This window comes from Lissotriton helveticus, chromosome 12, assembly GCF_964261635.1.
Source record: "Lissotriton helveticus chromosome 12, aLisHel1.1, whole genome shotgun sequence".
In the NCBI taxonomy this organism is placed as follows: domain Eukaryota; kingdom Metazoa; phylum Chordata; class Amphibia; order Caudata; family Salamandridae; genus Lissotriton; species Lissotriton helveticus.
Genome location: NC_136073.1, coordinates 686,249,042 through 686,262,143, shown reverse-complemented (window position 1 = coordinate 686,262,143; position 13,102 = coordinate 686,249,042). Strand labels below are relative to the sequence as shown.

At 47.4% G+C, this 13,102-nt stretch overlaps 1 protein-coding gene across 5 annotated transcripts in view; it reads right to left on the bottom strand.

Moving 5' to 3' along the window:
* The window catches only part of SF3B3 (splicing factor 3b subunit 3), a 126,519-nt gene that overhangs the window by 12,839 nt on the left and 100,578 nt on the right, over positions 1-13,102 (bottom strand). For all 5 annotated transcript variants that reach the window (XM_078671197.1, XM_078671198.1, XM_078671195.1 and 2 more), the window contains one exon: positions 4,154-4,366. In XM_078671197.1, coding sequence (XP_078527323.1) covers positions 4,154-4,366 — 213 coding nt within the window. The remainder of the gene's footprint in view (positions 1-4,153; positions 4,367-13,102) is intronic.

Genomic DNA, 13,102 nt, shown 5'->3' with positions numbered 1-13,102 from the left:
CCCCTTCATCTGACACTCCTTGCATGTATGTCTCCAAAATGTGCGATGGCAAAAGCGGAGAAATATGTGAATAATCCTGCCTTTTATAAGTTTTCATTTGAAAATGAGTGAATTGAATCTTTGCTGGCGGGGAACCGTGCAGCCTATGAGCAGAAGTCCCAGTAAACGGATTCTCCGTTGACGGCGCTGCCAATGCTAAAGACCTTGCCGTCGACGAGGTCGTCAAAGGTATTGTCGTTGACGTGTCTTTCGACGTTGAGACCGTCGATAATGCCGTCGCCTTCGTCGACGAGTCCCTCGTCGACGGGACCGTCGATGGTGTCTTCGTCGACGAGTCCCTCGTCGACGGGACCGTCGATGGTGTCTTCGTCGACGAGTCCTTCGTCGACGGGACCGTCGATGGTGTCTTCGTCGACGAGCCCTTCGTCGTCGGGGTCGTCGATGGTGCTTTCGTCGACGATGCCTTCGTCAACGTGTCCGATGTTGGTGTCTTCGTCGACGAAATCTTCGTCGACGAGGTCGTCGATGATGTCTTCGTTGATGACGACGAGTCCTTTGGAGACAATGTCTTCGTCGACGACGGCCTTGCGGTCGTCGACGGAGCAGACGGTTTAGTCGATGGAGCCTTCATAGAGAAGGATTTCAAAGACTGTGACTTGGTTTTTGATATCAAAGGTGGTACAGACATCAAAGGTGACGTGATAGCTGAAGTGGTAACCACAGAAGTAGAAGAGGAGGTAGAAGTCCAAGTAGTAGTAGGTACAGACACCAGAGATATAGTTTTGGCCTGGGTAGTACTCACATGTGAAGAAGCCGATGCACTCTTAGAGGGTTCTGAAGCTTTCTGAGAGGTTTTCAACATTTTCTTTCTCTCAGGAGAAGCATTGTCCGTGGATCTAGCTCTCTTGCTAGAAGTTGAGGCTTTGTCCTCCTCATCTGTGGATGAAGACTTTAGCCACAAAAGAACCCTTGCCTCCCTATCCCTGATGGTTTTCTGAGGGAAGGTACGGCAAATTCTACAGTCCTTCACCACATGTGAAGGGTGCAGGCAATAAATACAATCCGAGTGCTTGTCATCCACATGGACTCTCTTCTTGAAGCAGGTTCCACAAGGTTTGAAAAGAGCTTTCCTTTCAGACATTATAAGCTTGAAAATCCAAAAAACTGAGTAGGCACTCAGGGAGACTCCCTTACACACGAAGTGCGGTGAAAATCTGAGGAGAACTGCCTGAGCTGGGAAGGTTCTAGAGGGTGAGGACAGCTGATTGGCTGAGGCTAATATTTCAGGTCTTTTTACATAATGATGTAGATAGGCTGCTAAGTTTTGAGGCCTAGTTAGGCCTTTAGGCTTTTCCAGCCTACTACAAGAAATTTTAGGCACTGCTATTATATATTTTATTTACCGTGGGACTCCCGCCTCGACGACGGGGAATGATTCAGGCATGTGAATCTATGAAAGATACCCTAATACTGGATAATCCTAATAACCCCCTTTTGGCCGTCCCAACCTTGGTTTCCAACGACCTTGGAATTAACTTACTAAATACCCTTTCTTCTCCAAGCTTCAACAGGCCTCCTAAGAGAAAGACGATTTAGAACATCCCCTTATTCAGAACGGGACTTTGCACCTTCTTGCTTGGAAAGTGTCAGGCAAGCCAATGAAATCTCTGCCCTTTCGGCGCAGGCTTCTTCTCTCCTACAAGAATCCTGGGCCCCCGGTACCCACTATAGATAAAACGTTATCTGGAAAATATGGGTTCGTTGGTGCTTGGAAAGGAACCTGGATTCCGTGGAGGCTCCTATCATACATGTAGCCAACTTTCTTGTCGAACAATTTAAAAGAGGTCTTACTTATAGATGAATTAACTGCTATAGATCAGCCATTTCTGCAGGTCATTACCTTTTAAATGGTAGATCTATTGGTAAGAATTCTATAATATGCAGGATTAGGAAAAGCATCAGGCTTAAAAGACCTTAACCTAAATACGAAACACTACGGACGTAAAATTATTACTTGACCTATTTTGTAACTGACCCAATAATAATCTGCTAGATAATAAACATTCTATTAAACTAGCTTCTCTCATACGTCTAATATTATGTTGTAGGGTTTCAGATGTTAAAGCACTGGAAATGACCAATAGATCACATGACTCCTTCAGTGTCAAGATTTGAAATTATCAAAAGAAAAAGGAGGGGAGAGGGGTTGGCCTAACGGCTAAGGCGCTCGACCTCGGGAACTTGGTTCGAGTCTCGGTAACGACGCCAAAAACCCCCTGTGATTCTGGGCAAATCACTTAATCTCCCCGTGCCTAAAAAAATGAAAGTGTGTCCTCATGTAACGTAACTGGTGCTATGTAAAGCGCTCTGATAACTGATTCGGTTCAAGTTCGCGCTATATAAAACTCTTTAAAAAAAAAAAAGAAAAAAAAAACTAAAACCATCTCCGACATGATCTTTACCCTAGGTTTGATGCTTGCCCAAAGACGTGTGTTGTAGACTGAATGAAGGAGTATGATGCAAGGATGAACAAACATTGCAACATTGCACTGCTGGTTCAAACCAGCTTCTTATTTCCTTTGTCAAACCCTTCAAACCAGTCCGCTCTTCCTCTATAATTATATGGGTTAAACTAGCTATGCAAATGGCAGGCGTTGATTTCAAGCACTTTCTTTGAGAGGCGGTATGGCTAGCGAATCTTTGTGGAAAGGAGGTAAGTTAGATCTTCTTAAAACGGCAGACTGGTCCAGTTCCTATAGCTTTGCAAAACATTACTGCAAACCTGTAGAATGTATGTCTGATGTAGTTTCACTAGACTACCAACATGCATAATGGTAGCCTCCGGTCTTGTAATGAAATTGCGATTCTTCTATTACCATGACCAGAGAATCTGGATTTCTAACATTATCCCAACCCTCCCCTCCCAGGAGTGGACTCTTATTATAGCATGTTATTAATTCATTTTAATTTACTTTATTTGCATTTGTTTGAAGATTAGAATAAAAAAATGGATGTATAATGAGGAAACATCTCAGTTATGTAATACGCTTTTCTCCTTTTTCATAGGGCTTATTAGTGCACATTTTTAATAAGTTATCCTTTTTCAGATAATTCAACGTAATTGGTTCCTCCACAAGATGCAGGATCTCTCCTGGAGTCCTAAGATTACTTCATCTTCCCTCCAAGCAAGTCTCGGCAGCATACCTTTTGTTCCTTTGGAATTCATCAGTTCCTAAAGAAGAAGCTTATCTTTTTCATAATACCTGAACTCTGACTTAAATTGCATTTAATAGAGGCAGATATAGCTAGCCTTGTTGCAAATGTGGCATTTGAGTATTCTAGAGCGTTGCTTTGTGATGTATTAACTTTAAAATGGCTGCTTGAAGTTGCATTAAAGGAATAATGCATAATGTTAGCCTCCGTGTCTTTAATGAAATCCAGATTCTTTGGTCATGGTAATAGGAGAATCGCAATTCTTCTATAGCTCTATGAGTAAAATTGGAGGGTAGAAAGGCATACATTCATTGTTTTCGACCAGCATAGACACAGAGGTTTCCCTAGAGAAAATGTTCTGCTCCCAGAAAGTAGATTGTGGACACTGGTGACTGATCTGTGTTGCAACAGGAACTACCCACTTGTTGACAATGGGCGTAAAGACTGAATGTCATTGGTGAGGAGCGCCAGGATATTTGCTTTTCCTTCAGTATAAAAGGCCACAGAGAAGATGTTTAAATAATAAATTCCATAGATTAACAGCTCATAGACAGAGAATGGGACCAGGTCCATCACTCTTTATTTAAATAAACACAGCATTTATTTTTCGAATTCTGATTAAAAAGTACGAAAATTACTTGTCGAGAAGAAAAAAAGGCAAACTTGAGAATTAGATCACTAAAAATAGAGGTGAGAGCAAAATGTTTGGCGAAGCCCTCTACAAAGTCCAAGATGCTGAAACTACTTGCCACAGATTATTATTTTTTTTTTTTTAAATGACTGCACCAGTCCTTACGGTCCCAACTGGAAAGACAGGAGACTATCACAGTCAATTAGACCCATTATCTTCGCCTGAAGCAGAGTTATTTACAGGTATATTAACATGAAAAGGTTAAGTGCTATCACCAGTGACCTGAGGGAATGCAACCTATGAACTCACCACACAGATGTTTCCAAACTTGTCTGCACCAGCCACAGTTTCGTAGTCCAGGAGGCAGGCTGTGGTGACCCAGCGAGGGTGAGTATCATCGGCGAAGATGATGAGCTGGTTCTCATTCCTCTTGTAGCGAACCCATATGAAGCTCTCTTGAATGTCTGATACAATTACCCGGTGACCGATGGTCTGGATGCCAGAAATGAAGTTTGCCAGATGCTGTAAAATAAAGGAAAGGTTTCAATTTTGGGATGCCTCTTAACATATCGAACTCCTGCTGAGAAGAGTAGTCATTTTCTGTGTGTGTTTTGGGACCAAACACAGGCCAGAAGATGCAAGCAGGTGTGAAAGATCACAAGCTGTATAAAGGTTATTAGCATGCATAAGAGAATACACTTGTTTAAGACCATACATGTTACCAAAGATTGTCAATTCTCTAGGTGGGAAGAAAAGGTGTCCATGTTAAATAATTTACCCACCAAATGTTGAATCAACACCACTAAGATTAACCGTTATCTGTAGGAAAGTGCCCCTTTTTGAATTGTTCACCTCCACCTTTTACCTGCCATTTGATGCGATTCTGAAAGGAGTTGCACCGAGTTGCATCCAGGTCCACAGTGCCAGATCTTTCCATAAACTGTGCAATTGTACCCCAATTGGCAATACCATTAGCACCCTTTGTAAATCTTTAGCAAATAGCGACAACCTGAGGTACCGAAGAGGGTCCCTAAGGGCTTTCAGCACATATTGGGCCACCCTAAAGGACCCCTCACCTAAGTCACGCAGGCTGCCATTGCAGGCTGAGTGTCTTGGCACAGACAAACGTGGATTCACTTGCTACACACCATTGTGTCCATAAATCTGTTTTAGTCCTTTGACTCTCACATGTTTGGCTGCGTTAGTTGACCATTTAGTGCCATGTCCCTCCTTGTGTGACATCAGTCATATGCCCAGGAAGTCCCTTGTCGTAGACAACACCTTCAATCCTGTACGACAGTAGGAAGCTAGCTCTGTATATGGTATACCACTAAGTGGTTATATCTTGCACAAAGACCAGAGATTACCCAGAAATGCACAGGGCTTGATGTACACCCAAAGTGCTCTATTTGTGGTAGTGTGGGCAAGCAGCCTTAGGCCTAACAGAGGAGCGCAAGACATTATTTATGCACCCAGTGATTAATAAAAGACATGACTCAAGCACTACCAGCAGCACAAGGGCTGCCGGGTGCAGATGTGAGATTCGGGGTCAGTGTCCAATGTTTACCAATGGCGACTAGGGGTTCTCGAAGATGCACTGTTCACGTGTGAGTAAAGAGGTGTCAGAGGTCGATCTGTTGGAGTTAAGGCAAATACAAGGGGGGCCACAAGGAGGCAGCAAACTTACACCCTAAGCAGCACAGGGGCAGCCAGGTGCAGAGTGCCAACACAGCTTTGGGCTTCAATGCACTTCAATGGGGGAGATCGAGGGTGAAGAAAGGCTGCAGGCTCAGGCCAGGAGGCCAGACGAAGAAAACCCACAGCTGCCCAGGGAAGAACAGATGCTTGGGGACGTAGGGACATTGTCGGTCGGGATTCCCACAGCCCAGGGGTGTCCTTAGGCGTAGGAAAACAGCTTACCGGGCAGGTCACTGTCAGGGGTAGTCTGAGTTGAGGCTGCAGGCGTCGAGGTAGAGTCCGGCAGGGGTCAGCCCACAATGGAATCGTGCTCAGAAGTGCTGGGGAACCTTCACAGTACCCGTGGGCCACTTGGACTTAGGCCATGGGCGTTGGGTGCAGAGGTGGATCCGGAGGGGAATTTGCGTTTTCTCAGGGCAGAGTTATTTTCTTTGTAGATGGTTCCTTCTGGACACGTCCAGTGTCCACAGGAGATTTTGAGTCTTTATCAACTGCAGGCAGTACTCCCAGGGCTTTGCAGGTCGCTGGGCCTGCAGAACAAGTCGTCTTTTTGTAGTAGAGACGAAAGGCAACAGACAGGCCGGCAGGGCTGGAGCAGAGTCGTCACTGGTCCTACTTCTCTCATGGTGGTGCAGTTCTTCTGTGTCCGGACTTCTTAGGTCATCATAGATCTGTTTTCAGGGTCTGGGAGAGGCACCTAAACACTAGGTTTAGGGGGGCGTTAAAGGGTAACAATGAGTTACTTGGCCTTGGGCTTCTACACCCACCTTAATGCCACCCCGCCGATTCTTCCACCCAAAGTGAGGGTCAGAACAGGTGGGGGCCAGTTGCTGGAAGCAGCAAAAGGCCTGGGGAAGCTCACAAAGGTGGCAAGCCTTTGAAGCTTCCCCTTTGTGGACCCTGCCCATCCTGGGGATGGAGGCTTTGCACCTCGTCCCAGGACGTGCATGGTTTCAGATCCCTGAGAGCAGCAGGCTCTCGACCGAAGGGTCCACAAAAATGTCTGGTGGTAGCAGCTGGGGAGCAGCCACTCAGCCTGGACACTAGTGTTAGGTCGTGTTTCAGGGGGAACCTTTAAGATGCCCTCGGTGTGCATTTTATATTAAATCCCACACTGGCATCAGTGTGGGTTTAATGTGCTGATAAGTTTGATACCAAACTTCCCAGTTTTCAGTAAAGCCATTATGGTACCTTGGAGTTCGTAATGGAAAACTCCTAGCACCATATACTCTCAAATGGCATAACTGCACTTACAATGTCTACAAATTGGCATAGACACTGTAGGGGTACAGGGCTCATGCACCTGTACCCTCACCACTGGTATAGTGCACCCAGCTAGAGAGGTAGCTGATCAATGCCAGGCCATTGGGTTGTAGGCATGGCACACAGGGATGTGTGCCATGTCGACTCTTCACTTTGTCCTGCACCAAAACACGCAGCCTGCAAAGGCAGTGTGTGTGTGTGTAAAGGTACAGGGCCTCTAAGGTGGCACAATAAGTGCTGCAACCCTTAGAGGCCTTCTCTGCCAAAGTGCCCTTGGTACCTGTGGTACCATTTACAAGGGGCTGACCTGGGGCCAAAGTGGGTGCCAATTGGGTTTTATTTTCAATGCAGTTTTAGGGAAAGTACATAGGCCCTGGGTACCTGTTTGGCAGGAGCCCAGAGAACACTCAGTCAAAGTACATCAGCAGTTAAGTAAAAAGTAAGGGGAACCATGCAAAAAGAGGGAACAAATAGTTTTTTACCTATCGGTGTAGTTTTGCAGCTTGAAGATCTTTCTGGATTCACTATGCTGTGCATTATTCCGCGGTCTAGTGGTTGGGTCTGTAGCCCAGGTGGGCGTCGACGTCCCACCTTCTGGTGTACTTCCCATGACGTTGGCACGCTTCCTGTTAAAGCTCCCACCTTTGGGCGCCAGCTTCGGATTCTTTTTTTCGTGATCTGTTCGTGAATCCTTGGCAATGTTCTCAAGTTATTCCTTAAAGTAAATGATTTATCATCTTGTCTCTTAAAGTGTCGGTTTGTACTTCATACCTTGTATTTCCACCTTCTTCTCCTGCCTCATCTTTCTGGTGGAGGTGGGTGGGTTCGCTAGTGAATCCAGAAAGATCTTCAAGCTGCAAAACTACACCGACAGGTAAGAAACTATTTGTTTTCCAGCATGAATCTTTCTGGATTCACTATGCTGTGCATAGACTTTGTAGCGGTTTGTTATGTTTGTGGCGGCTGGGTGGAAGATGAGTGTTGGTTATTGAATATGTTGAAGCACCTTCTGTCCTACTTGTGCTTCCTTGTTCATTTGTATATCCACGCAGTAGTGCTTAGTGAACGAGTGCACTGAAGCCCATGTTGCCACAGGCATATGTCTTGAATGGGTGTGTTAGCCAGGAAGGCTATTGTTGCTCCCTTTCTTCTGGTCGAGTGGGCTTGTGCCCCCTCTGTTAGTTCTTGCCCTGCCTGTTTATGGCAGAATTGTATCGTTTGTGCAATCCATCGTGCGATGGTGTCTTTTGTTACTGGTCTACCCAGGAAACTGGTTGCGAAGACACAAAGAACTGCTTTGTCTTCCTGTGCTCTTTTGTTCTTTCCATGTAATGCATTACTGCCCTTCTAGCGTCCAGTGTGCAGTGCCCTCTCTGCGCTTGTGGATGGTTTCTGAAAGAAGCTCGGTATTTGTATTGTTTGGTTCACACCGCCTTTGGCATAAAGTGTGGGTCCATTCTCATTACCACCGTCATTGTGTATTTTGGATGTAGGGTTCTTGTAGCGTCCGTGCTTGCAGCTCGCTTACCCTGCACAGCCCGGTGATTGCCAACAGAAAGGCTGTCTTCATTGTCAGCATTTGTAGTGAAGCCTTATGAATGGGTTCAAAGGGCGCTTTCCTGAGCTCTGTTAGAACTAAATTAAGGGTCCATGCCGGTGACAGCATCCTCTTAGGTGGTGCGATCCTTTTTGCCCCTTCCAGGAATCTCTTTACTATCTGTGATGTAAATAAGCTCTTTCCTGTCTCTCCTCTTGTGTAGGCTACTATCGCTGCTAGGTGTACTCTTAGCGAGGATGAACTTAGTTTTGCTTTCAGCAGGTGTGTTCGATATTTTAGCACCGTTGATTTCCTTGTCATTTTCTTGTGTAGCTTCTCTTTGCTGCACCTGTGTGTTAACCTTTTCCATTTTGTCACAAGGCACCTTCTTGTGGTAGGTCTCCTTGCCTCCCGTAGCACCCGCAGAGTGCTCTCCGGTAGTCTTAGGTGTGCAAACTATGTCTTCAGGAGCCATGCAGCTAGGCTGAGGCTCTCTGGCTCTGGGTGTAGTACTTCTCAGTTTCGCATGGAGTAAATCTTTTCTTTTCCCGAACTTGTGGGGTGGTCCCTGTGCCATTTCCATTATTTGGGAGTACCAGGTCTGCCTTGCCCACTGTGGTGCCACAAGGATCAGGGTCATGTTGCTGGTTCTGCACTTGCTGAGTATCCTGTGTATCAGTGGTATCGGGGGGAAAAGCGTAGGCAAATGTTTTTTGACCAGCTTATCCATAGGGCATTCCCCTGGGATTGTTCCTCTGGTTGCGAAGTACCGGCATTTTGCATTCTGGTGTGTCGCAAATAGGTCTATTGTTGGTGTTCCCCACCTCCTGAACAGCCTTTGCGTGTCCTGTGCATTGAGATCCCACTCGTGGGACGCTGATGTCGGTCTGCTGAGCCTGACTGCTTCCACACTGTCCTTTCCTGGTAGGTGTATGACTAGTAGGTCTATTTGGAGTGGGATGGCCCATCTCCATATTTCCTGTGCTAGGTTGGATAGTGCGACTGATTGTGTTCCTCCCAGTTTGTTGATGTAGAACATCGTTGTTGTGTTGTCTGTTTGTATCAACACTCTCTGGTTGTACAGTTGTTTATGGAAGGCCTTCAGGGCGAGGAGCACGGTCTTTAGTTCCAGGTAGTTGATGTGTCTGACCGTATCTGCTGGAGTCCACAGACCCCTCACCTTGAGCTTGTTCATGTGTGCTCCACATCCCATCTGGGATGCGTCTGTGGTGATGGTCACCATTGGGGTTGGTGGTGTTTAACGCTTCCCTTTTGTTATGTTCTCCTTGTTCCACCACGTTATCTTCTCTTGCACTGCGTGCGTTACAACCACTAGATCTTCCCAACTTCCTGTAGTTTGTGACCACTGTTGTTGCAGCCATTCCTGGAATGGTCTCATGTGGAGCCGTATATTGGGGACAAGGTGTATGCAGGACGCCATCATCCCCATGATCTTGATCGCTGTCCTCACTGTCAGAGCTCGCCTCTTCTGGTAGTGGCGTGCCTCCGTCAGCAGGGCAAGTGTTCTCTTGTCACTGGGGAACACCTTGCTCTGTATTGTGTTGATCTGTGCAACTAGGAAGATCTTCACTTGCTCTGGTTCCATTGAGGACTTCCCCCAGTATATGGAGAATCCCAGGCTTGTCAGTGTTTTTGTGACCCGCTGTGCGTGTTCCTTGCATGTCCTGTGGGAACTTGCTTTTATTAGCCAGTCGTCGAGGTAAGGGTATACATGAGTCCCTTCCCTCCGTAGGTGCGCTGCCACGGCAGCGAGACACTTGGTGAAGACCCTTGTGTGGATTTTAGTCCTATGGCTGTGAACTGGTAGTGTTCTTTGTTGATGGTAAATCATAGTAGATGTTTGTGCTGCCTGTTCATGGGAATGTGTAGGTAGGCATCTTTGAGGTCTATGGTGGACATGAAGTCTCCGTCTCTTATCTGAGGAATGACCTCTTGTAGGGATGTCATTTTGAATTTTCATGTCTGGTTTAGGAACCTTAGATCCAGGATGGGTCTTAGCGTTTCGTCCACTTTCGGTACTAGGAAATAGTTTGAGTACACTCCCTTGTTTCTTTCTCTGAAAGAAACTGGTTCGATGGCCTCCTTTTGGAGGAGTTCTTGTGCTTCCTCTAGGAGTAGCGCTAGTTATTTTGCTGAGTGCGCCTTCCTTTTTGGTTTTCTGTTTGGTGGTTACTTTTCCAGTTCTATGCAGTATCCAAACTGTATGATGTTGAGTATCTATTTGTCCGTGGTTATCTTCTTCCATTCCTGGAAGAAATGTTTTAGCTTGCCTCTTACTGGTGTTAAATGTTCGTTGATGTTTGGTTCGTGTAACCCTCTTTTGTTGACCTTGTTGTGCCCCACCCTCGGAGAGGTCGTGTGGGTGGGCACGCTTTGCAGGACGGAGTCACTTTGAGGTGGGTTGCTGGCCCCCTCTTCTTGTTTGGCCTCGTCCATTCGCCCTCCCACGAAAGGACTGGCCCAGAGGCTGGTACTGGCAGGTTTGTTTCTGCTGGCCCTGCTGTGCTTGATTGTCACCCTGGTAGGCCTGCTGAAATGTCTGGTGTGACGTTCCCAGCTGGTTTCCCCCCTTCCGTTTGGTCTCCGTGTCAGGGTACCCCTTCTCATTCCTCTGAACTGTAATGCCCCCATGGACCTCTTGCAGTCTCATTTTCTTTCTTGAGCTGGGTGAGTTTTTCATCCACCGGTGCCCCAAACAGTGTTTCTCCATTGAAGGGAGTGCTCAGAATGTTGTACTGTACTTCCGGCTTGAAGCCTGAGATCCTCAGCCAGGCATGCCTTCTTTCTGTGACCTCGATCATCATAAGCCTGCTGGATGTGTTAGCCCCATCCAAGGCTGATTTCAGGCAGGAATTTGCTATATTTTTTCCTTCCTCCATCAGGTGCGACGCTCTTTGTTGGTATTGTTCAGGGAGGTGCTTGAGCAGCTGTCCGACCTCATCCTAGTGCTGGTACTGGTGTCTGTTTAGTAGGGTATTGGAGTTTGCAATGCACCAGTGTACAGCTGCATTCCTCTCTATTTTCCTCCCAGTTAGGTCCATCCTGCTTCTTTGTCTGGTGGTGGGCCTGAGGTTGTTGGCAAGTTTACCCTTTTCCTGGCTGTTGCCGCAATAATCAAGTCTGCCGTGACGGATCCCTGGATGTAGGGGGTCCTTAGAGGAGTGCTTGTATTTCTTCTCCGTCCTAGGTGTGACAGACCTGCAGGTCACTGGGTCTTTGAATGCCTCCCTCCCTTGGTCCAGGACACTTGGGATCATCCTTGTTTGAGTGGAGAGCATGGTCTCTAAGAGGAAGCATGCCTTTGTTTTTTCTTCCTCCAGTTTGACTCCATAAGCCGTTGCCGCGTTCCTGATTACCATGTTGTAGACCCGAATGTCATCTGGCGGCGAAGGCATCGAGGGGTACGTCTCCACGGGCTCTTCTGGGCTTTTGGCGTCAAGGTTCTGCCACTCCAGGTCCTGTGCCATCTAGGACGCCGAGCTAAAACTCGTCCGCTGGTCATCGTTGCCTTCCTCTTTGTTGTATAGGCCCTCTTCCCCAGGTGTTCCTGGGGCTCTGGAGTTTTCGGCGGCTCTTCGGCGTCAAACTCCTCTTCCTCTTCTATTTCGACGATCGTCATCTGACTGAATCGTGAACCTTTTTATTTTCTCGTCAAACTCCCTCTTCCTTTGCAGGATGTTATCCATTCCGGCCTCGAGCCTTCTCTTCTTTCTCTCCATTTCGGTGTCGAAAGTTTCGGCTAATATCTTTGGCGCAGACGTCGAAGCGGCCTTCTCCTTCGAAGTGGAGCGGTCCTTTTCGGGGATGTGCTTGGACGACCTTGGCTTCTCGCCTGTTTTCGCCGTCTGGGAGTCCTTTTCAAAGGATCCGCTGGGCTGTTTGTCCTTGGATGCAGCTGCGGCCGTCGAGATTTTCGGCGCCGGTGCTCCCTTCGTGGACTTAGACTGTTTTTCGAGAGTCTGACTCAGACTTTCGAGAGTCGGTCGGGGGTTTAGGGGTCGACGTCTCTCCTACCTCGTTAGATGTTTTCTTATCGGTCTCTACGACCGTGTAGTCATCTGGTCCCTCTGCGATGTTGTCCTCCTCGTCGCTGGAGAGACCCAGGCTCCGAAGCGACGGAGGTTGGCCTTTGCCTTGCATGGTGTCGTTGGCTCTTCTCTGTCTATCTCTAACCCCGAGTGTCTTCGGGGTGAAGACTGAGCAGGCGTTGCAATCCTTGCTCTCATGGTCGACCGGTAGGCAGAGGTTGCAGACCGGGTGCTGGTCCTTCTGCGCGTATTTGTGGTGGCAGTTACGGCAGATTTTAAAAGGTGTTTTGTCCATTCCTGCGCTCAGGGGGCCCCCTGTGTGCGCATTCTCCGTTGGAAGTCGAAGTTCTCCTCCTTCGTCATCCCGGCTCAGTGATCTTGTTCCTCTGTGTCTTCTCCAATCTTTTCCGTGTAGAATTCGTCTTTTTCCTCCAAAAACTCTGGAGCCTCTCGGTGACGATCCAGACCCAACAGCGGAAAAAAGAATCCGAAGATGGCGCCCAAAGGTAGGAGCTTCAGCAGGAAGCGTGCCGACGTCACAGGAAGTACACCAGAAGGTGGGACGGCGACGCCCACCTGGGCTACGGACCCAAACACTAGACCGCGGAATAATGCAAAGCAGAGTGAATCCAGAAAGATTCACGCTGCAAAACTTTCTTACAACACCCTCCTGTGAAAAGGGGAGGGGGGCACAGTCCTAGTCCCACTATC